General features: G+C 39.7%; 1 protein-coding gene across 1 annotated transcript; it reads right to left on the bottom strand.

Moving 5' to 3' along the window:
* Positions 1-1,923: 1,923 nt before the first annotated feature.
* bckdk (branched chain ketoacid dehydrogenase kinase) lies at positions 1,924-21,527 on the bottom strand. The gene is made up of 11 exons (XM_010870887.5): positions 21,139-21,527; positions 19,728-19,796; positions 14,504-14,614; positions 13,235-13,282; positions 12,530-12,649; positions 10,833-10,931; positions 7,151-7,224; positions 4,223-4,351; positions 3,918-4,007; positions 3,162-3,317; positions 1,924-2,405 (listed from the first exon to the last, which is right to left on the bottom strand). Exons 1-11 carry the CDS (start codon positions 21,379-21,381, stop codon positions 2,261-2,263), a joined length of 1,284 nt encoding a protein of 427 aa, XP_010869189.1. The 5' UTR covers positions 21,382-21,527; the 3' UTR covers positions 1,924-2,260.
* Between the last annotated feature and the right edge of the window lie 434 nt (positions 21,528-21,961).

Genomic DNA, 21,961 nt, shown 5'->3' with positions numbered 1-21,961 from the left:
CACCTCTGTAGCTCCTCCAAAGTGATTATTAGCTTTTCTGTGGCCCCTCTCACAAGTGTCCTTTCAAGTGCTTAAATTTGAGGGACATTCTTTTCTTTGAAGTGCATGAGTGGTGTGATGCAGCTTCAACTTCATGATTGATTCAACTGTGGCTATCCAAGCACTTGGATATTATTTTTTAACTTTTTCCTAATCTATGCATTTGTATTAGTTTCTCTTCTAAAGAATGCTCTTTGGTCTTTACTCTCATTTACACTGACCAATGTCACAAAACATTTACTGAATATTGCCTTTAACATCAAAACCACTGAAATATTTTCAATCACAAAAATGTTTTTAACAGCTGTTTAAAATTGCTGGACAAAATAAAAACTAAAGCGCAAGTCTACATGGAGCAGGAAATGCTACATTAGTTTAGAATTATTGGTTTTAACCCATATTCAACAAGAGGAAAAAAAACATTTATAGCACAATCTGAAAGCAGCAACATTAAAAGATTGTGTAAGGTATGTGCATACTTTCAACATGAGACAAAATAAAACTCTTTCAATTCATCTCTTTTTCTCAAACACAATTTTGAGTTATTGTAAAAACAAAAAATGAAAGGTCAATTTCCACCCTTTCATTTTACATTTTAATAATGCCCAATAAACTATTAATGACAATGTTCAAAACTGACACAAACAAATCAGACAAAGTAATCCATTCCATGGCATACTGCTAACAACCACACTCCATAATGTGGACATGTATTAGGAGATAAGCTGAACATTAATATGGTTGTGTTCATTTAATGTGGCCAGAGTACTTCCCCCCCCCCCCCCCCCCAAAACAATTTGGACAAAGGGTACATATGACAATCCCCTTCAGTATGTTAAAACCATACATCCAAAAATATTGATATCAAAATGTTACCATTTTATTATACTTTACTTTTTGTGTCTTCATTTAGTCAGACTTTCTTTCCAGCAGAGGGCAGATTTGGACAGGTCACGTTTAAACCATCATGAGAAGACAGTAGTTCTATGTCTTCACATGTAAAACATATCCCAATTCCTCTTTAACTAGCCCTACACCAAACTTTGAAATCCATATGGCAATAACCAGATGTATATTCAGCAAGGTATACCGTTAATGTACTTCACTGATGTGTGTATGTTTAAGGACTTCCATGCCAATTCCTTGCTTAGGCCAGATCACATACCTGCAGTTACATATCCAGATTTTTCCTCATGCACATTACAAGCCCATTGTAGTCAATTGATAAAACTCTCGGAATGTGTTCAGTAACAAATGCCTTTACATCAAGCCTACTTCAAACAAATGAATTGAGTCACCTCTGAAATATACATTGTAACAATTTCTAAAAAAAGCTAAACATGAATACAAACAATAGTTCCTGTGTATCAAAAGCAAAAATAATATGGTTTTATAATGACACAGCACATGAGCGTTTCCCCCGGGAAAAAAATCTATTCTTTGTTAAATGTTCTATATCTGATTGACTAACATGGTAGGAGTGTAAAATAGCTTTAAATATGAAGATGAAAGTAAGCAGTGGCAATGGTTAAGTTAAATGAGTATGTTGCCGTGAGGATGAGCACCAGACACAATAAGGCAACTGAACATCTCGTGAGCTTTCTAGATCGCTTCACATAATGGCGTTGAAACAAGTTCACTCAGTTTTTTCTTATATCAATCCAAAAACACAGTTTGGCAGTTTTCTCCATGCGGTCTTCCACAGGCAACTCAAGAAAAGGTCGTTTTGAGGGACGCTAAATCCAAACTCAGGTGGTCGTCACTGGGGTGAGACCCCTTCTTCCCTTCCTTAGTCTCTCTATGCAATACAAAGAACTTCGACGCAGAACAGATCAACTTTGTGATTTGTGATTTGTGATTTGTGTGTCCCCCCCCCCCCCCCCACCCCCCCCCCCCATTTCCTTTCCACCACAGTAAAAACATCAACACTAACCACCATTCATGCTCTGTTAACCTGTACGCTACAGAGTTCAGAAACCCTTGTGATACTGAAGAAATGGGAAATGCAAAACAAAAAGAGATGAGCGCCAACTCTGCAGCCATATTAGCCCATTTAATGTCCTAAAGTGACTTTCTTTTTTAAATGTAGAAGTGAGTTGTGAGGAGCTAACTGACTTCTTAATTCCCTGTAGCCTTGCCCAGGCTCACTGTAAAATAGCCGAGCCCCTTGGTGGGGATGTGCTCCCCCTCCACAGTCTTGAGCGCTAAGCTGCTAGTGATTTTAGACTCGGAAGCTCTCTCCTTTGCCATCGATGTGGCGCAGGCGCAGGTAGACGTCAGTGCCGATTCCCTGCATGGACTGGATGGAAAGTGAGCCGCCCAGGTACTCAGCGTACGCCCGTGAAGTAGGCAGTCCGAAGCCAAACCTGATGGGCAGAGTTTCTTATACGTTAATAAACTGGAACCAACTTAAAGGGGTAGTTTCAAACTATGTTTTTGCATTAAAAAAATTAAAAAAATATTAAAACAGTCAAATTAATCCCCCAAAATAGGAATTGCAATAAGAAAATACCCTCCAAAAACCAAAGGTGGCAAAAAACACATGGGGCTGCTAAATGCCAACAAAACCATTATCTTCGAACTGTCTCTAATGTTTGCACTAGTGACAGATTTACCTAGTCTCAATATTCATAGCACGAAGAAAACCATGGAAATGATGTACAGGCAAGCATGTCATTGTCTGTTTTCTCATGTAATGGTACATGGGCAGTCAATTCAACCTTGGATTATGGGAGTAAGAACACCAACAGGGAATATACAGACAGGAAAATAAAATGTTTCTGGATCATCACATTTATGAAATCAATCATTCACACTGATTCTCTCTTAACTGGAACTGAAGTTAATCAAACGAAATGGTCGGCAAATTAGCAGGCCTACGTTAAAACACTTAGTTTAATGGGTGGCCTATAATGTTGCGTCCAATTAAACCTACCTTTTCATGAATGTTATCTGCAGTCATCTTGTAACGTTGAAGTATTACATTATGTTTAGTGTTCCAAGTAGTAATAGTTTAATCATTCATTTTGGTTACCCAGTCACAGCATTTAAAACAAACGCAGAGGCAAAGTTTTGCCGGTTGCAAGCAGCTGGGGAGCCGTGGGCGTCCTGGCCGTACTCACCCATGCATGGGGCCGGATTGAGGGCCGCTGTTGGTCATTGTGTTGAATAGGTTGTTCATGCGAGGGTCCTGGTTGCTCTCTTCAGCTGTGCTGTAATGGTAGTCCGTCACCTTTTCCAGGATCCTGTGAGGGATGCCTCCACCGCGGTCCGAGATCCTGACAAACATGGAGGAGTCCCCGCGGTTACAGATCAAGACAACGTTAACTGTGAATATTAACGATATCTTCAGTATCAGATGCTGAAGATCTCTTCAAAGTAGGACAACTGAGACCAAAGAGAGAGCAGACATTTACAGGATTACAGGTCTGTCATGTTCTGGTGAAGCTACTTTTTTTTCCTCCCTGTGAACTCACCGGTCGGTCAATGGCAAACTGTTTGGAATCACTTAAACGCAGCGCTAGCACAAAGTCTACTCAGTCAAAGCCTGTATCCTCCTTTGGTCTCATATTCCCTACATGCCCACCTTATGTAAATACATTTGGGAATGACAAGAGAACAAAAACGATTCATAGGATATCTGAAAATCTGCGTTTGCCAAATATGTCAGGGTCAGTACATCTGTTCAGTGTAAACATCCATTTAGGATCCTTAACAGGGCATTTAGTCAATAGCAACGACACTGGGGCCAGTAGTTTAGAAACACTCCCCGAGATGAGGAGGCCAGTTTCCTCATTTAGGCATAGCGACTAGGCCCAAATATCAGGGACTCATTTGAATAGGTAGATGTTGTCCGAAGATCAAGGTCATGCACTCACCTGATGACGAAGTCCACGTCGTTGTTGGCGATGGTGACAACAACATCAGGCACGTTATAGGGCGTGTCTAGGTGGCTTTCCATGGTCGCCCTTTGAGAACAGAGATAGAGGGGAGATCAGCGGAAAGCTGAGTGAGCGCATTATAGTTGCCTCCGTGGTCTTCCAACACCGATTTCTGTCTGGTCAAATCAAAGTAGAACTATTCCTAGGAAGACCTGGAACCCAACAGGTGATGAACAAGAACAGCATTTCGTGTGACTGAAATTGTCTACTTTTGTTGGTTATAAGGGGAAGTGTTTTAGTACCTCATGGCATTCTTCAGCAGCTCTGGCAGGATGTAATCCAGGGGCAGGGGGATGAAGGGAAAGCGGGCCGCCACGTGGCCGTTGATACGCACCCGTGGGGAGTTACCATACTGATGTTCACACAGACGCCTGCAGAACACATAAGAGCCATGCATGTGTTAGCACGCACGCACGCATTCCTGTTGGTTTCAGTTACTGACATCTTCTACACAATATTTACTGTAGTATCACATAGGTCAAATATTATTATAATAACATTGACTGCATTACAAAACATAGCTACTCATGTTAGCAACAGAACAAGCATTCAAATTATTCCAAACGGACAATCTCCAGGAATTTTCTTCCATTGAAGAATTGAAGAAATGGCCAATACCAGTAGTACTGCCTATTACTTATTTATACCTTGACAACACAGGGACTAAAGTATATGTAGTTTGAATTGGCCTGGACATGGGTAATTTGATCTACTGAATTATTTCACAATTCTCATACGTGGTCTCATCCACCATCAACTGACAGTCCATACTATGCCTAAACATGTGTAGTATGATCTTAGTTAATGGCCCAACATTTAAAATGTCTGCTCTAAAGTTCTGATCACTACTAAAAGGAGACACTGGACTCATAACTGGTCTGCTCTTCAATCAGGGGAGGATCTGGTCACATGGGCTAAGTTTTGAGGAAACGGGTAACTTGCTGATTCAGGACCTGAGACCTTTGGCTTGATAAATCAGTATTAGTGCCTTTGTTCTTATGCAGCCAGAACCCAGAGGCTGGAAAGAGGTTGGGGACAAGAGGTCCAGGGAAAAAAAGAGAGCGAGAGCAGAGAGAGAGACAGAGCGAAAGCAGCTGCACATTCCTAGGGAGAGTGAGTAGGACACAGTGTACATTTGGTTGTCCCACAAAGAACTGTGGTCATGGCTTTGAATTTAGGAAAACCCTGACACAGACTCAGTGGAAAACACAGGTTTTAGTCATGGAATCGGGAATCTTCATGGTAATGGTGTAGTTTATATTACTGAAATAATACCACATTTATTTGTTTAGCAGTACCATCCCTTGTTCTGCATTTTTCTTCGAAAAAAACCCAGTCTCAACAGGAAATAATATTGAGAAATATTGATCAGATATACAGTGTAGACATTGTTAATGTTGTAAATGACTATTGTAGCCATAAATGGCAGATTTTCAATGGAATATCTACATAGGTCTACAGAGGCCCATTATCAGCAACCATCGGTCCTGTGTTCCAATGGCATGTTGTGTTTGCTAAGTTAATAATTTTAAAAGGCTAATTTATCATAAGAAAACATTTTGCAGTTATGTTAGCACAGCTGAAAACTGTTGTGCAGATTAAAGAAGCAATACAAATGTCCTCCTTTAGACTAGTCAAGTATCTGGAGCATCAGCAATTGTGGGTTGGATTACAGCCAGAAACAAATAACTTTCTTATGAAAATCGTCATTCTATACTAATTCTAAGAAATGAAGGGTATTGCATGTGAGAAATTGCCAAGAAACTGAAGATCTTGTACAACGTTGTGTACTACTCCCTTCACAGAACAGCGCAAACTGGCTCTAACCAGAATAGAAAGGAGCAGGAGGCCCCGATGCCCAAATGAGCAAGAAGACAAATACATTAGTGTATAGTTTGAGAAACAGACACCTCACAGGTTCTCAACATCAACAGTGAAGAGCCAATTCTGGGATGCAGGCCTTCTAAAATGAGTTGCAAAGAAAAAGCCATATCACAGACTGGTCAATAAAAAGAAAATATTAAGATGGGGAAAAGGACACAGGCAGTGTAAGTCTGGAAGAAAAGTGTTATGGACGGACAAATCTAGGTTTGAGGAGTTCAGATCACAAACACTTGTGAGACCCAAGCTCAATGAAAATATGCTGGAGGATCATGATGGAGGCAATGTGATGGTCTGGGGGTGTTTTGGTGGTGGTAAAGTGGGAGGTTTGTACACGGTAAAAGGGACCTTGAAGAAGGAAGGCTATCACTCCATTTGGCAACACCATGCCATACCCTGTGGATGGCACTTAATTGGAGCCAATTTCCTTCTACAACAGGACAATGACCCAAAGCTCCAAACTATGCAAGAGCAATTTTGGGAAGAAGCAGTCAGCTTGTACTCTGTCTATAATGGAGTGACCAGCACTGTCCCTGGATCTCTACCCTATTGAGCTGTTGTGGGAGTAGCATGAGTATGTTTCATGGAAAACGGGGACATTTCTGACCCTACAACCTTCGAACGCTATTATATACAGTAGGCACTTGGTTTGACAGTAGAGAAATTAGCACCGCTCTAGATTAGTCCGATCAGCGATCATCACATTCACACTGTCATTCTAAGCAACAAACCGTATGACAAAGTCAAACTTAGCACATGCACAATATACATTTTAAAATGTTCAAATAATTTAACACAAAATCCCCCTCCCTTGTAGACTTGTAATAGTGGTTTTTGTTTTCTAATTGTTTCAAAAGTCACACTCAGCAAAGACTAAGTGCTAGCCTTGGGTGGTAAACAAAAACACAGTATGAGGTGAATTTAGCATTTGGAGGTAACAAATGCCAAATGATTGAAAGGTCTCCAATTGCTGCAGTGTGCTCCAACCTAAAGTCTTGCTGGTTTGTTTTCGGGTGATTGCTTTGCTGCATGATCCAGCTGAGCTTTAGCGTCAGCTTACAGACAGATGGCCTGACATCCTCCTGCACAATTCTGATACATAACAGAATTTATGTTTCCTTTAATGATGGCAAGTCCTCCAGGTGAAACTATGACACTGCCACCACCATTCTTGACTGTTGGTATAAGGATCTTAATCTAGTGTTTGGTTCTCAGGTCACCTGTGGTATAATACAAAAGGTAGTGAGATTATTCTTATTATAGAAAAGTTAAGAAAACACACCACTTACCTTGCAAAATCAACCCATTTCTCAATTATCTTTTTGGGGGAAAGTCTTCTGCAGATTATGCCTACAAAATCAGGCTGTAATGAAAGATGACAGGGATAGTTTGACAAATATTAGGAAAAGAAACCATTTAACAATCAAGGTAACTTAAACCTCAGGAAGTTACCAAAAACCATCATTCTAACTTTGGGTTCTATGGGCAGATAGTCAAAAACTGAGCATTTAGGACACAGATACCAGAGGTAAGTTTAGCATAAAAGGGGGATGGTCATGCAGAAACATGGTTATGTAATGTTGTGGGGCTGTTTTGCTTTCAAAGGCCCTGGGAACCTTGTTAGGATACATGGCATCATGGTAATGTGAAGTACCAGGGGATTTTAGACTAAAATTATGCTGCCTCTGCTCTTGAGAGCACACATGGGGAAGATTAATCTTTCAGAAAAACAATTACCCTAAGTACACAGTCAAGACAATGTTTGGGACAAGTCTGTGAATGTTCTTGAATGACCCAGCCAAAGCCCAGATTTGATCACCATTGAAGATATAGCAGTTGACAAACGCTGAGAGAGCTTGAGCGTATCTACAACAAAAGGTCTGAATACATTCCAAAGGCAATGTATATTTACTTAAGACAAAATGCCTAAAATGCAGCATAGTAGTCTAGTGTTTTTAATCATGAAATTACCTTTTTGAAATGTATTCATTCAGGCCACAATGAGGGCCTAACAGTAACAATACAAATGTGTAAAGCTCCATCCCCTAGCAGGAAAACAAAGTAAAACTCCCTTGTGTATTTTCTTCATGACTTAAGATTCAACATTTAGTTAATTTCCTACTAAATTAATTTCCATTATAGTGGATTCTATGTTTTTTGGTTGTATTTTGATTCTATGTTTTTTGGTTGTTTTTTGATTCTATGTTTTTTGGTTGAAGTCACTTGTTCATATGGGGTGGGGGCGGGGGGTTGACAAAAGAAAAATAACTGCACATCACTTCTCCAGACTGTTGAACCTGCTTGATCATCCTAACCACCAACATTCTATATAAAAGCCTTATGACTGGATCATATGCCCCCTGGGGGCAGAACCATAAGTTGTTTGGTGGCATCACTGGATAAAATAAGAATACACACTGGTCTAAGGTATAAGAAAAGGCCAGTAGATTGCAATAATTACTGATTGAGTCTTTTTCTTGGACACAAAAGACAATTTTGAGTTGAATCATTATTTAGTTGCAGAAGGTTCTGGCACATCCATTCATTCAAGGCACTGGCAGACAGTCTATTGGACCATGGTCATTAGATGAGTGTTATATACATTTGGGTGTCATCTGTATAATTGTGATAAGCAATATTGTTGCTTTGTATGATTTGGGCTAAAGGTAGCATATAAATATTGAATGAAAGAGGCCCCAGGTTAGAGACTTGCGGAACTCCACAGGTCAAGTTCTCTCTGATATATAGTTGCCTTTGGAGACAAAGAATTCCATGTCTTGTACACAACCAATAAAGAATGGCTTATTTGTTTGAAAAGTTTTTTTTAATGATTTTACCTATAAAGGCTAAATTCGATATAGGTCTGCAGTTGCAGGCCACACAAGGGTAATAAAGGTTTAATGACTGCCTTTCATGGCCCTTTAAGTTTTGAACCTCAAATAACCACAAAAACTGACAAGTGTATTTGTAGCCCATGAAAATCTAAATGGAAGGTTTCTGGTCTCTGATTCCATATTTCTACTTCAACTTCAATAACAAACACAGGCATAAAGTAAGCAAAGTGGCTAAAGATGTTTATCTACAACATCAGGGGAGATCTGTTACTTATAATGCATGTTCTCAATGTACACAGATATGTACTCAAATGTTGCTAGGATACAGTATCTCACACAATCTTTTCATGTGACAACACTGAAGAAATGACACTTTGTAAAGTTGTGAGTGTACAGCTTGTATAACAGTGTAAATTTGCTGCCCCCACAAAATAACTAAACACAGCCATTAATGTCAAAACCGCTGGCAACAAAAGTGAGTACACCCCTAAGTGAAAATGTCCAAATTGGGCCCAATTAGCCATTTCCCTCCCCGGTGTCATGTGACTCGTTAGTGTTACAAGGTCTCTGGTGTGAATGGGCAGGAGCAGGTGTGTTAAATTTGGTGTTATCGCTCTCACACTCCCTCATACTGGTCACTGGAAGTTCAACATGGCACCTCATGGCAAAGAACTCTCTGAGGATCTGAAAAAAAAGAATTGTTGCTCTACATAAAGATAGCCTAGGCTATAAGAAGATTGCGAAGACCCTGAAACTGAGTTGCAGCACGGTGGCCAAGACCATACAGCAGTTTAACAGGACAGGCTCCACTCAGAACAGGCCCCGCCATGGTCCACCAAAGAAGTTGAGTGCACGTCCTCAGCTCAGTTTTTGGGAAATAGAAGTATGAGTGCTGCCAGCATTGCTGCAGAAGTTGAAGAGGTGGGGGTCAGTCTGTCAGTGCTCAGACCATATGCCGCACACTGTATCAAATTGGTCTGCATGGTTGTCGTCCCAGAAGGAAGCCTCTTCTAAAGATGATGCACAAGAAAGCCCACAAACAGTTTGCTGAAGACAAGCAGACTAAGGACATGGATTACTAGAACCATGTTCTGTGGTCTGATGAGACCAAGATAAACTAATTTGGTGCAGATGGTGTCAAGCGCGTGTGGCGGCAAACAGGTGAGGAGTACAAAGACAAGTATTTCTTGCCTACAGTCAAGCATGGTGGTGGGAGTGTCATGGTCTGGGGCTGCATGAGTGCTGCAGACACTGGGGAGCTACAGTTCATTGAGGGAACCATGAATGCCAACATGTACTGTGACATACTGAAGCAGAGCATGATCCCCTCCCTTCGAAGACTGGGCCACAGGGCAGTATTCCATCATGATAACGACCCCAAACACACCTCCAAGAAGACCACTGCATTGCTAAAGGTCGAAGCTGAGGGTAAAGGTGATGGACTGGCCAAGCATGTCTCCAGACCTAAACCCTATTGAGCATCTGTGGGACATCCTCAAGCGGAAGGTGGAGGAGCGCAAGGTCTCTAACATCCACCAGCCCTGTGATGTCATCATGGAGGAGTGGAAGAGGACTCCAGTGGCAACCTGTGGAGCTCTGGTGAACTCCATGCCCAAGAGGGTTAAGGCAGTGCTGGAAAATAATACTGGCCACACAAAATATAGACATTTTCACTTAGGCGTGTACTCACCTTTGTTGCCAGCGGTTTAGACATTAATGTCTGTGTGTTGTGTTATTTTGAGGGGACAGCAAATTCACACTGTTATACAACCTGTACACTCACTAGTTTACAGTGTAGCAAAGTGTCATTTCTTACATTCTTACAAAAACGAGAGGGGTGTACTCACTTTTGTGAGATACTGTATGTACACAGAAAAGTGGCGATTGAACAGGATTCCTGACATGAATGCCTATACTCCATTGATATATTGAAAACCAAATGTGAACCACTCTACCGTGCCTGCTTGTCCCAAAAATGGGGATACATTTTTTTTTTTCCCTTTTCCGTTTAATTATTTAATACACGTTAACTTTGACAGCCCTAACAAAAAGTAACAATACTATATATTCCGTTTCTGGGGTAATAAGTTAGTTTTCTGTTAGCAATCCATTTTTAAAAGGTGAGTGAAAGACATACATTTTCTTCATGCAGAGCAAGGTGGTGTGTGGCCAACATCCGGATACCCAGGCGGGAGGTGAGGGTGGTGTCCAGGAAGTTACGGACCAGGGTCTCGTCCTGAAACAAATACAGACAACACTTTTCAGGACAGGAAAAATAATATTGGTTAATCCTATGGTCAAATTACAACCAAGTTCTATTGAACAGACCAGGGTCTGAAAAATAAGCCATTAAATAATATCTGGAATCTCTAAAATACATGCTGGAGTTGGACTTGAAACTTAGAATTTGGAAGAATACAGTATAGGATTAACATTAACTACACCATCTCCGATACTTGCAGGATCTGACAGGGAATGCAGATGATTTGAGAATATAAATCGCTGCAGTGAGTTGGCCAATGGCATTAACGCCCAAGATAAAGGCCTTTGAGGTTAAAATGCATGAGTCCGAATGTCCCATATGATTGATCTTGCTCTTCGTGGCCAAAGTAAGCACATTTTGGAAACAGTTTACAGCACATTTGTGTACAAATGAAAGTCTGTTTCTTATAAAGAGAAAGTCTAGGCGTAAAGCTGCAAGGCAAGTTGTTTCAAGGCGGGACACTTTTAGATTCCAGTTTTGCATACACAGATTAACCCAAGCCTTCAATCTTGGTCAATGGAGACCTCAACTGAGCTTAATTTTAGACAAGGTTTAATCTTTGTCAGTGAATCTGGCCTTAGGTGAATCAGGGGAAGGTTTGGGCCATGACATGTAGAACCTTACACAAGAGTAAGCAACATTTATTTAGGATGTGTACCATTACAACTAGTTTGACTGAGATCACCAAATGCCTCCAAAAATCCAGAGAATCCTTCCTGGACTACAAAGAATGTTTTATTCATTGAATATAGTGGCATGGGTGAAGTCACTGAGGGAAATATCAATGGATCCACCAATTTTCCAACGTATGCAATCAGCCAGCCTCAAATGGGAAACAGTCACGTTATATGAACGGGAACTGGCAGCCAGACTGTCAGAAAAAGAAACGTAATGAGTCATAGAACCAAAACAGGAGTCAAGACGATTCCTCTGAACACACAATGCTTACACAGAAATTGAAGTGACTCACCCATGAACTGCAGAAAATGCTGGACACGACAGAGTTGAACAATCTAACCTCTCTCTAAGCATGTGTACATTTGAAATCTGATGGAATCTATGCCACAATTCCAATATGTCGCAAGCCCATAGATTTCTTTATCAACACTATGGCGGAGTTGACAGTAATACCAACATCCACACTCAGTAGCCTGCAAACACTGTGTTGATGGCATTGGAGGACGGTTACAGACAGAATAAGACTCTAGCTAGCTGAACCATTGGTCTCCTCATGCAGCTGAACAACATCATGGCACACCTTATAGGTTTGAGGTAAACTAGATTCTAATGCACAGAATTTCAAACTAGGTGAGGGACAATACATGGCAAGGTTAACATTAATTGCTTGTTTTAGCACTACCAACTGGCTAATCAAAGCAACTTAAAATGTCTCTAACGGCGGTGTTCAAGACAACAATATACACGCTGGTGAAAACTGATGGGGGCCGCTTGTTCTACAGTAACTTTCTGGATTTCATCATGGAGGACAATGATGATGAAACAGCTGTTGGTGAGAAAAGAAAATACGTTAAATAAGCTTGCATTATGTACACAACGCATATGGCTTTTACCTGGATGTGCCTCCGACACTCCCTGAAGCCTTCGGCAAGCATAGTGACCACATCCTTGTGGTCATCGAGGAGCTGCTGAACCAGCTTACTATAACGAGCCTCCATCTCCTGGTCCTTAATCTGAACAATAGACAAGGTTATAGTGGCTACATTCAGATGTATAGTATTAACAAGTTGACTGGAACTTTTTGGGGACTCCAATCAATTGGACATACAAGTCCAGTCAAAATGTTACAATACATACAACCGTAAAACCCCCAAAAACATACATTAGACAGAGAATTATTTATTCTCATTATGCCCATAAGTTATTGGAAGGGGAAATTGTTGAAACAAACATTGACTGTTATGTTAACCCTAATGTGTTGAACGAATGGAGGGTTATGAAAAGTCCAAGTCAGATCCATTCAAGGGGGGAAAAAGACAGTTGATGCAGTACTGTTAAGAGTGGGCAGGAATTCCTCCCAGTCAATGTAAGAGACTGACAGACAGTTACAATGAACAGCTATAAGTTACTTCCGATAAAGGGGGCAAAACCAGCTATTAAAGCATGGGGTATACTACTTTTTTCTGCACTTTGAAATTGCATTCCTGTTGATGCTTGCAAAGTACAATCTGTCAGGGTAATTTCTTAAATTAGGCTACCTTTATCTTTTCAGCTTGTCCAACACAACTCTCTCAGCATAGCCGTTTGTAATTACTCACCGCTGGGAAATCAATCAACATGTGGTAGGCACGGATGTAGAGTTCATGCTGTAGGAAAGGAAAACCAATAACGGGTGTTAGAATTCCTTCTAAGCACAAGGTTAGGTAAGAGTAGTACCCCCCCCCCCCACCCCCATGACCCTATAAGTGGGTCAAAACACATCCCATGAGTAGACACGTGTCCTTGCCGACATTCCAAAAACGGATCAGACATTCAGCCTAGTCCTCCAACTTGCTCCTGTAAGTCGCTCTGGACAAAAGTGTTTGGTAAATTATTACACTGTTTTCGTCACAATGAGACTGGATTGTTTTATATTTTAGCAATTTAGCCAATGGGCTTTGTAGAGTCTTAGAGTAAGTGCATACATCTTAATAAGCTAGGTGGAAAAAACACACATATCCATAGTAGTAAGCCATCTTGTACCCCTTTTATTAAAAAGAAGATATAGTGGCGATAGATTGAGACCGATACGAGCAACCATCTGTACTGAATAGCCATGTAGTTAATTTAATTGTTTTTGTATTGTTTGTGATTCATGTTTGCTAATGATATTAATAACAATACATTAAACGTGTATACTAAAATATTTGATTCGTACACCTGCTCAAATCGTTTCAGTGGAGGAAAAACAAAACATTTGCATCAATGTTGAGTTGGCTCTCTCTACATTACAATAATTCCTAAACAAGTTTTTTGTAAATTCTTATTTGTTGTTATTATTTGTTGTTAGGCTAATAGACAAACCTGTATGTGTAGATGTATATAACACTAGCACAACTGATCATGTATTTTAGGCACTGATTCAGTAGACGTCATATATTTCATTAACAAAAGAGAGCCTCGTGCTCTGGGAGAAAAATCTAGGTGAAGGTTCACCCATTGCCAAGATGATAATATTAAATAAATAGGACATGGAAAGGAAGGAGGAGGCAAAACAAAAGGATGAGTAGAAAGGGATGTGAAACACAGCTAAAGATTATAAACAAGTGCATTCTCAATTCAATAACTGCTCAAATTCAGCCTATTTTCATAGGGACAGTGGCCTAATGACTTAAAGTTACGGCCACTTGCCGAGCTTATGCCCTCCTCTCCCAGACATGCGCAACAACTGGAATAAGAGTTTAGTTACAGAAGTTGTTGCAAAACGCTGCGGCACCAGAAATATCAAACAGGCATGCTGGCAAAGAGAGAAGCATCAAAAAGTGTGAAATCACCACCAAGCACCAAGGCAGAGAGTAAGGGAGAGAGGAAAAAACAAAGTTACACACCACTTGCAGGATTGTGGGGTTACATCCAATGATGAAGGGCAGGCTACGGAACCCCTTGATGCGATGGGCAATGCGCACGGGCAGCTCCTTGTGCAGATACTTGGCACTGCTCTGCAAAGAGACAGACAGACAGGGCGGAAAGGAGTCATACATACTGTTGCGAATATAGAAATGACCTTAATAACTAAGCTAGCTAAGTTCAGTTCCAGCCAAACTTGTTTCACAGCGAAGAAATTATAAGATCATTACAAACAAGTGGTACAAGTAAAACATTGTAGGTAGGTACAATATTTGACACTATGTTAAAAATAAACTAAATTTGATAACAATGAGGCATGGAAACACTGAGGGCCAAGTTAACCATGTTACAATTCAAGTTACCTAGAACAAGATCAAGCTAGACAAAAAGCACCCCAATCATGCCAATCGCAGCGAATATGATTTTTAGAGGATATTACTACATAACTCTCAGAAATTCATCAAGAATAATTTCAGAGGCAGTGGGTATTTCACAAGGTGATCTGACCTGGAATCTAAGCCAGAACTACATAATTTCAGTGATGCTTAGTGAAAGCACTTCTAAGCAGTAAATTACAGCTGTAAATTACTTTGAAAATTCTAAAAACTGTTTGCATTGCTCACACTAAATAAACTTGGTTAAGAACCATCCTGGGGAGCAACATGCAAACCGTGTCCCAGATTTTCAAGCAAATTGGCAGTACTGAGACTAGTCAACTCAGGATGTAACGATCCAGCAGATCAACTGGACTTGGTCCTTTAATATTTTCTTTAAAATTCTGAAGAATTCTTGAGTTCTTGCTGATTAGCATTTAAATACCTCAAGTAGAATTTGACCACAACTATTGACCATTATTATTACTATTATTATCGCAACCAGAATGGATTATTCTGTAAGTTTTTTTTTTTCAAACACAGGGAATGTGAAGATTTAAAAAAATGTAACAAGCAGTCTTCTGAAAACAATTAGTGCATACATTTTTAATTCCAGAACATTCCACAATGGTTTTCCAAAAGATGTTGTGTTCCACATTGAGCCAGTCTCAGACCTGACTAAAATCTGCTTGAAAATCAGAGAAAAGGTTTGAATATTGCCATCTTCTCAATACTTCTCAAAGTAACTGAGCCTGAGCCATTATGACACCAGCAATGTTTTGTTTTTCATCAGTTACTTAGTTAAACAGATACTTAGTTAAACAGAATATATATTAGAAACCAGAAAAAGTGAACACGCACCAACTTTTTCTTTTTTTTTTACATAGCAAAGGAGAGCAAAACAACATTAGGTGGGACCATAGACTTTTTTTGCTACCAACTGTTTTTCCAGCAAAACAACATATCGTAATAAGGGAATTAACAAACAACTTCCATTCTGGGCATATATTTCAGACATTACCTGATTAATGTGTAAGTAAGCATTTCTAGCTACCTGGCTTACATTATGCATTTGCCTATTAAGTAAAATAGCTTATGAATTTGGTCACATTTATTGAAAAATCATCAGTTTGGTGTTTTTCTATTCTCAGAACAAATGTTTTTGTTTTAAAGGCGGTATCTAAATTCACAATGAATTCTGAAACTGGCGGAATTTAATAAAGAGGCCAAAACAGAGGAAGTAAAATCTACAGAGAGATTCAAATATGCTTGTTCTAGATTGGGTTGAGGAAGTATTCTGTTTTTATGATACAAATGCATCATTGCTAACATTAGTAATTAGGGCATTAGTAACTAGGGTAATTAAGCAGGTGTGCTATAGTGAAATGCCCCTTTAAATGTTTAAACTCTTTCCACTGTTTAAGCAAAAACCTGTATGCAGTTGTGCAGTATCCTTCAGGAAACAATAGTTCAAATTGGCTGAATCATAATTATTCACAGTTGTAATGGCTGCCACGCGTGCTTCTCACTAGCATTAACTTTCTGTCCTGGAGGGTATTCCATCAAGGCTGATAAAGGAAAATCCAGGCATATTTCAATAAATCTGGCTAATTTAAGTGAGAGTTCCATTACATTAATGAGGCTTATTGGAGTCCCTGCTCAGTAACCAAGGTAACTTATACCTCTGAACTAGCATGCTCCCTCGCAGGCTAACTGTCAAGCTTCATTTAGCTGTATTTCAAACAATGTCCAACAGGTGGAAACAGAATCCCAACAGACAGTCCCGTGTATTTTGTCATTCGCATCACCTTTTTGTCCTGTCTGCTTTCAGAAACATAATTTCAGACTATTTTCTGTCTTTGGAACAAAGCATGAATTGACATGTGTTAATTTAGTTCCAAATAACATTAAATAGAATTCAATTGACATAGGTCTAGACTATGGCTGAATCTCAAATCGCATACTACATACTTCAAGTACAGTACGTACTTCGCGGATTATGGTAAAGTACGTACTGTTTAGTATATAAGCTGGTACGCCAGCATTGGGACTGAATGAGACCTACCTTGTCATAATATTGTCTCTCAACATTACATTTTGTCATGCATTAACATCACGCCAAGTGTGAATATTTAGCCAGACACCATTAATCATTGTGTTAAATTGACTAACATTCCTTAAGAAGTTGACTTCCACCACAAATAGCATCTATGAACTGTAAGGCTTCTGCCACAGGCCATTTTAAAAGCTTATAAGCCAGTAATACTAGTATCTTAGTACTTGGAATAGTCATAAGAATTGAGCAATTGCTAGCGAAACTAAAGATGAACTTTACACTGCCAAACCTATTTCATTTCAGGACACAACAATGTTCGACATTGATGCAGTAACTATCAATATAGGTAACGATAACTGACTTTTTCCATCAAGAGAAAAGACGAGAGAATTGTAGAAATTCTCCCCCTCCTCTTTCACATTGCAAATAGTTGTGGTCTACATTACCCTAAAAAGCATGGGGTGCATACTTCGAAAGTCCACCAGAAATGCATGCCGGGAAATAAGGGTATGTCTTGCTCTAAAGCAGTACCTGAATATTTTCATCGCTTTCCCTGGTCATCTTGAAACAAAGAATCAAGGTGGCGTTTTATTCAATTGGAGGTATATGACAGTTAAAATAAATAAGTAGCCTACAGGTTGACAAGCCTCTGTATTAACGTAATCCTCTTTTTCAGCCTTCCCCAATGTTATAGGCACAATAGACTGTACCCATGTGCATGCCAGTCCCCACCTAGACCTATGGAGGCAGACTATGTAAATCGGAAATCTTTCCATAGCCTAAATGTACAGGCATCTACTAGGGGCATCTGTCCACACACTGTCAGGCAGAATAGTAATCATTGGAGTTGGATGAAATGTGCACATCTGTGAAAATAGATCAAATAAGTTTGGTGGTCTACACTTCTTTGGATTTAAATCCTGTAACCCTGGCAGTTGTTCAAAGAAATTTAAATTTCAATGTCGGCCTCCCACCAAGTATTCACTGTACTACACAGAGATAATGTTTTCAGCACAGGTCAATCAGAAAACCAGTTTTTTCCTGTCCTAACCAAGTATGTCACATGTAGCTGCAGAAGGCCTATGCAAAATCAGATTTGAAAACACATGCAATGTCAGACCCAAATGTACAAATATTATTCTGGAAAGTGAGTCATGTTGAGAGAATTCAGAACTGGAATTTACATTTTGAAACTCTTCTTAGTTATGCTGAGCAATGTAAAATGAACACTCTGCCAAGCAAAGTGTGCCGCATCATTGGTCACCCTCTATGCCGTCAGATGACGTGTGATTTACGTTGGCTGGTATCTAATATCAAAGCTGTTGCCACATTCTTTTTTGGCTGTTCAGTTGGCTCCTGTTAAGATGTAACCACCGAGAATTAATACAGGCCAAGGGTTACTAGGACAGAAAGGCTTCAAGCCTCATTGAATTAGGCTAATTAACAGTAAATGCATTGTAGTTGTGTCAATTAACATAAGTTAGCCTAATTAATTGTGATTGATCATAATTCTGATATCATCTAGCCTGATAATATAGCCAGTCTTACTTTTCTAATGATCTGAATGTTAATTTATTAAAAATGTAACAGTAAGTAGGCTAGTATGATTTACGCACTTAATCTGTCAGCAATTTTTTTTGTAAATCCCCCTCGCCTTGTAAATTGCGGCAGTATTGCCCTTTTGTGGTGATGACTCCTTTAAATTCTACCCTTCAGCAGGTTTGTTCCGCTGTTGAGAAGGTCACCGGTCTAGTTTTCGCTTATTTTTTGCGACATAGTGTCTTCATTACGATGATCGCTTGTTCTGGGCTGCATATGTACTCGGTGTGCATGCACAATGCAAGCTTGTTCCAGCCTGGTTTGACAAAACACGGCTAGATTGTGTTAATGGAACGGCTTGAGCCTTAAGTGGAAATTCACGTTCATTCAAGCAAGGCTTTTTCAATTAAGAGCGGATATCATTAGCAGCGTTGATGGAATACCCCCTGGAGTGGCAAAACTAGGTAACATTTTAATAAGTGCTTAGCTTAAAACTGGTTTTAAAAATCCATGTGAACTGGCGCATGTAGGTTGTGTTTGTAGGTTGTCACAACGTTATCAAATCCATGTTGTAGCCTCTATGTGTTATTATACACAATGGTTAATCAATGGAAGGCAGAATTAATAATGACAGGTTAATGAGGTCAGGATACAGCACCAAACAGGTATGCTGGTTATTTAGCTAATAATGAGTTGGAATGGTGGAAAAGGGTGGCACAGTTAATAATTCTGTATTCTCAATTAGAAAGCAACTTTCTACAAATGTTATAGCATTGTTATGTTTGTAATTGATTTTTTTTCATGCTAATTGGGACATATTAGACAGTGAACTGTACTTTTGTTATAATTTTGTGAGGGGGAAAAAAACGTTTTAGAGCACTAAGGATTATACAGGTCACTTAAATGTTCACCTGTTGTGAACACTTAACTCCCTAGCTGAAATGCTTCTTGCTGTAATCTTCTTCCATATGGTGTGATTTAGACTGGGTACAAAAAAATAATAAGAAGAAAAGATTCAGCCATTCAGGACAAGAATTCAATATCCCAGATATACGTAATCCATGGAATATCTACTTCTTTAAATTGCTAGATGCATTTGTCTAAGGCCTACAATGATCTCATCTCTCATCTTCATCCGCTTATCCGGTATCGGGTCGTTTGTAACTTTTGCCTACAATGATGATAACAAAAAACAGTTAAAAAATGTCCCAAATAAACAGATGAGTGGTTAGTTACCAGTATGTGGTGTCCATCCGGAGACTTCCCAGCGTACAGCAGGGTTGCTGGTGTCAATCGGACAGAGGCCTAGGAAAAGAGAGAAACTGTTGGAGGAAGTCCACTAAACCAGGGAATAATATATAAGAGTGGCAGCAAGCAGATCATTCAAGTAATGGACTATGAACACAACAACCCAACCAGCCAAGAACAATGCTTGTCGCAACTAACATCTGATTTACTTTTTGGCATGCACGGTATGTTACTATCAAGCAAGGTGACAGGGAGGTCACCTTCACTGCCATGTAATTACAACAAAAACTCATGTAGCATTAAGGGGGTATGGGTTTTTTTTCACAATGGAAGAGTGCCACTAGCTGTTGCTGATAGCATGAACACCCACCTTTAAGGACAATTCTGAAATAGTGAAGAATATAGGAGTGCAGTTCAGTAACTGGTTTAATGAGTTGGTCGCAGCCGGTGCCAAGTAATGTCTGGGACTTGAGTTACATAAGTATTGGTACTTGCTAGCACAATGGTGGCACCATGAGGGAATTTTTTATTTATTTTTACCTGAGGCCACACAGACTTTCATCACATTTTTAAGCGAGGCCTGCCTACGAGAGGTAGATTCATAATGAAAACAAGACAAATCACAACAGAAAAATAAAAGCTAAATTGATGTAAGTGCGTGAGAATTTAAAAGGTCGGTTGGTGTTCAGCAGCCCTCCAGTCGGTTACTTAAAATGAACAATAAACAATAGAAATAAAATTATCTTTCAGGTTCTAAATGTTCAAAGGTTATCAGGCGTTATTGTATTGGTGACGTTATATCAGATATCGTTCTGAGATATTAAACAGTAACGTATTTCTATAACGTGATTCTATAACGCGAATTAAGCGCTTTAGTATACTAGCAATAGACTTATAGATAGCTTTCTACATTAAAAATATATATCAGTGTGTCTGCCGTCTTACAGTTAATGTTGGCCATCTTGCGGTCTTCAACCACGACTAATTTCGGGTTAGGTCAGTTTTATGACCTTGGTTGGATTGACATCCCATTTCGTCCGGAGTGAACTAATCTTTAAATAGGTTACCATCTAGCTAACGATAACAAAACACGTTAACAAACATTACTTTAAACACATATATTAGAATAAAGGTCTCTGTATACTCTATGCCATCGAGCAAGCATGGCACTGTTATTTTTTACATAGTTACACCGGCAATTCAATGCACGAATGTGTTAATTCTTACTAAAAACCTAGTAGCTAGCTAGAGATACATTACAATCCCATTAGAAACTATTGGTTCAACTGATGCTCCGGGCTTACGTTTTCTACGTTTGGCTAGCTGCGAAGACCAGTTGTGTAGTTAACTTACAGTACGGGTTGAGAAGGGGCAAGTCTGTGGAACATATTGTCCTCACCTTTTCTGCCGAAGCATCGATAGCGGACTGGTTGTAAAACGAAGTCACGGTTTTAGACCTCTCTCGTGCAAGTTCTGTATGTCCTTGTATTGAAGATGTAGAACGAAATCTTTCGCTGTCTGTCGAGATGGGGGTGATTGTTCTCGTTATAGGGCCAAGTAAAAGCCTGTTTCCCCGCTGGCTCGTGATATTACCACCACAGCCCAGCATCTCCAACGCTGTACCTGTCACTCTACGACGCATTTTGGAGATAAATTTACAGGAACAAGAGTCTTGTTCTGTTTCGGGGTTCCGCTGCCGTCTCAAAAGGCCATTAGGTTAACGTCACCCTTGTTGTCATGCACAAAGGCACGTATCTGATATAGTTTTATGAAGAGTACATTAAAAAAAAAAGAAACTCCTTTTTATAACGCGATCGTGCTAGCTACCCGTCTAAACGTCGATTTAACCAATCGCATAAGGGGAGAGGCGTGGATTGGGGCATTGCCTCGCCCACAACCCACCCTCTGTCCAATGAGTTTACATATGAAGCGACATGAACGCGTCAACCAGAGAAAGGGTCAGAGACATTTTAGAAAAGAGAGCAATGCTTACAATCCAGATACGCGTCCAGGTTGTCATGATTGCTAAGCTAATCGTCAAAACAATAACCGTCATGAAATCCCCTAAAAAAAAGCCAGACAACTACTTGAGAAATTGCCAGATTTACTTAAATACATAATTACGCAATTAAAAATACATAATACAAGTCACATATCTTTGATCATGCAAAATATCCATACGACTGTTCTGGTTTACGTAATTAATGCACATTTTCTTTGTT

The sequence above is a fragment of the Esox lucius genome, chromosome 7, assembly GCF_011004845.1.
Source record: "Esox lucius isolate fEsoLuc1 chromosome 7, fEsoLuc1.pri, whole genome shotgun sequence".
Classification (NCBI taxonomy): domain Eukaryota; kingdom Metazoa; phylum Chordata; class Actinopteri; order Esociformes; family Esocidae; genus Esox; species Esox lucius.
This window is presented reverse-complemented; position numbering and strand designations above follow the sequence as displayed.

Excerpts from the sequence above, each read along its gene's own strand:
- bckdk (XM_010870887.5), bottom strand. The coding sequence starts at position 21,381 with ATGCGTCGTAGAGTGACAGGTACAGCGTTGGAGATGCTGGGCTGTGGT. Across the intron at positions 10,932-12,529 it reads AGTGTCGGAGGCACATCCAG|GACGAGACCCTGGTCCGTAA; the intron begins GTAAAAGCCATA and ends TATTTGTTTCAG. Across the intron at positions 7,225-10,832 it reads TTGCTCTGCATGAAGAAAAT|CCTGATTTTGTAGGCATAAT; the intron begins GTATGTCTTTCA and ends CTTTCATTACAG.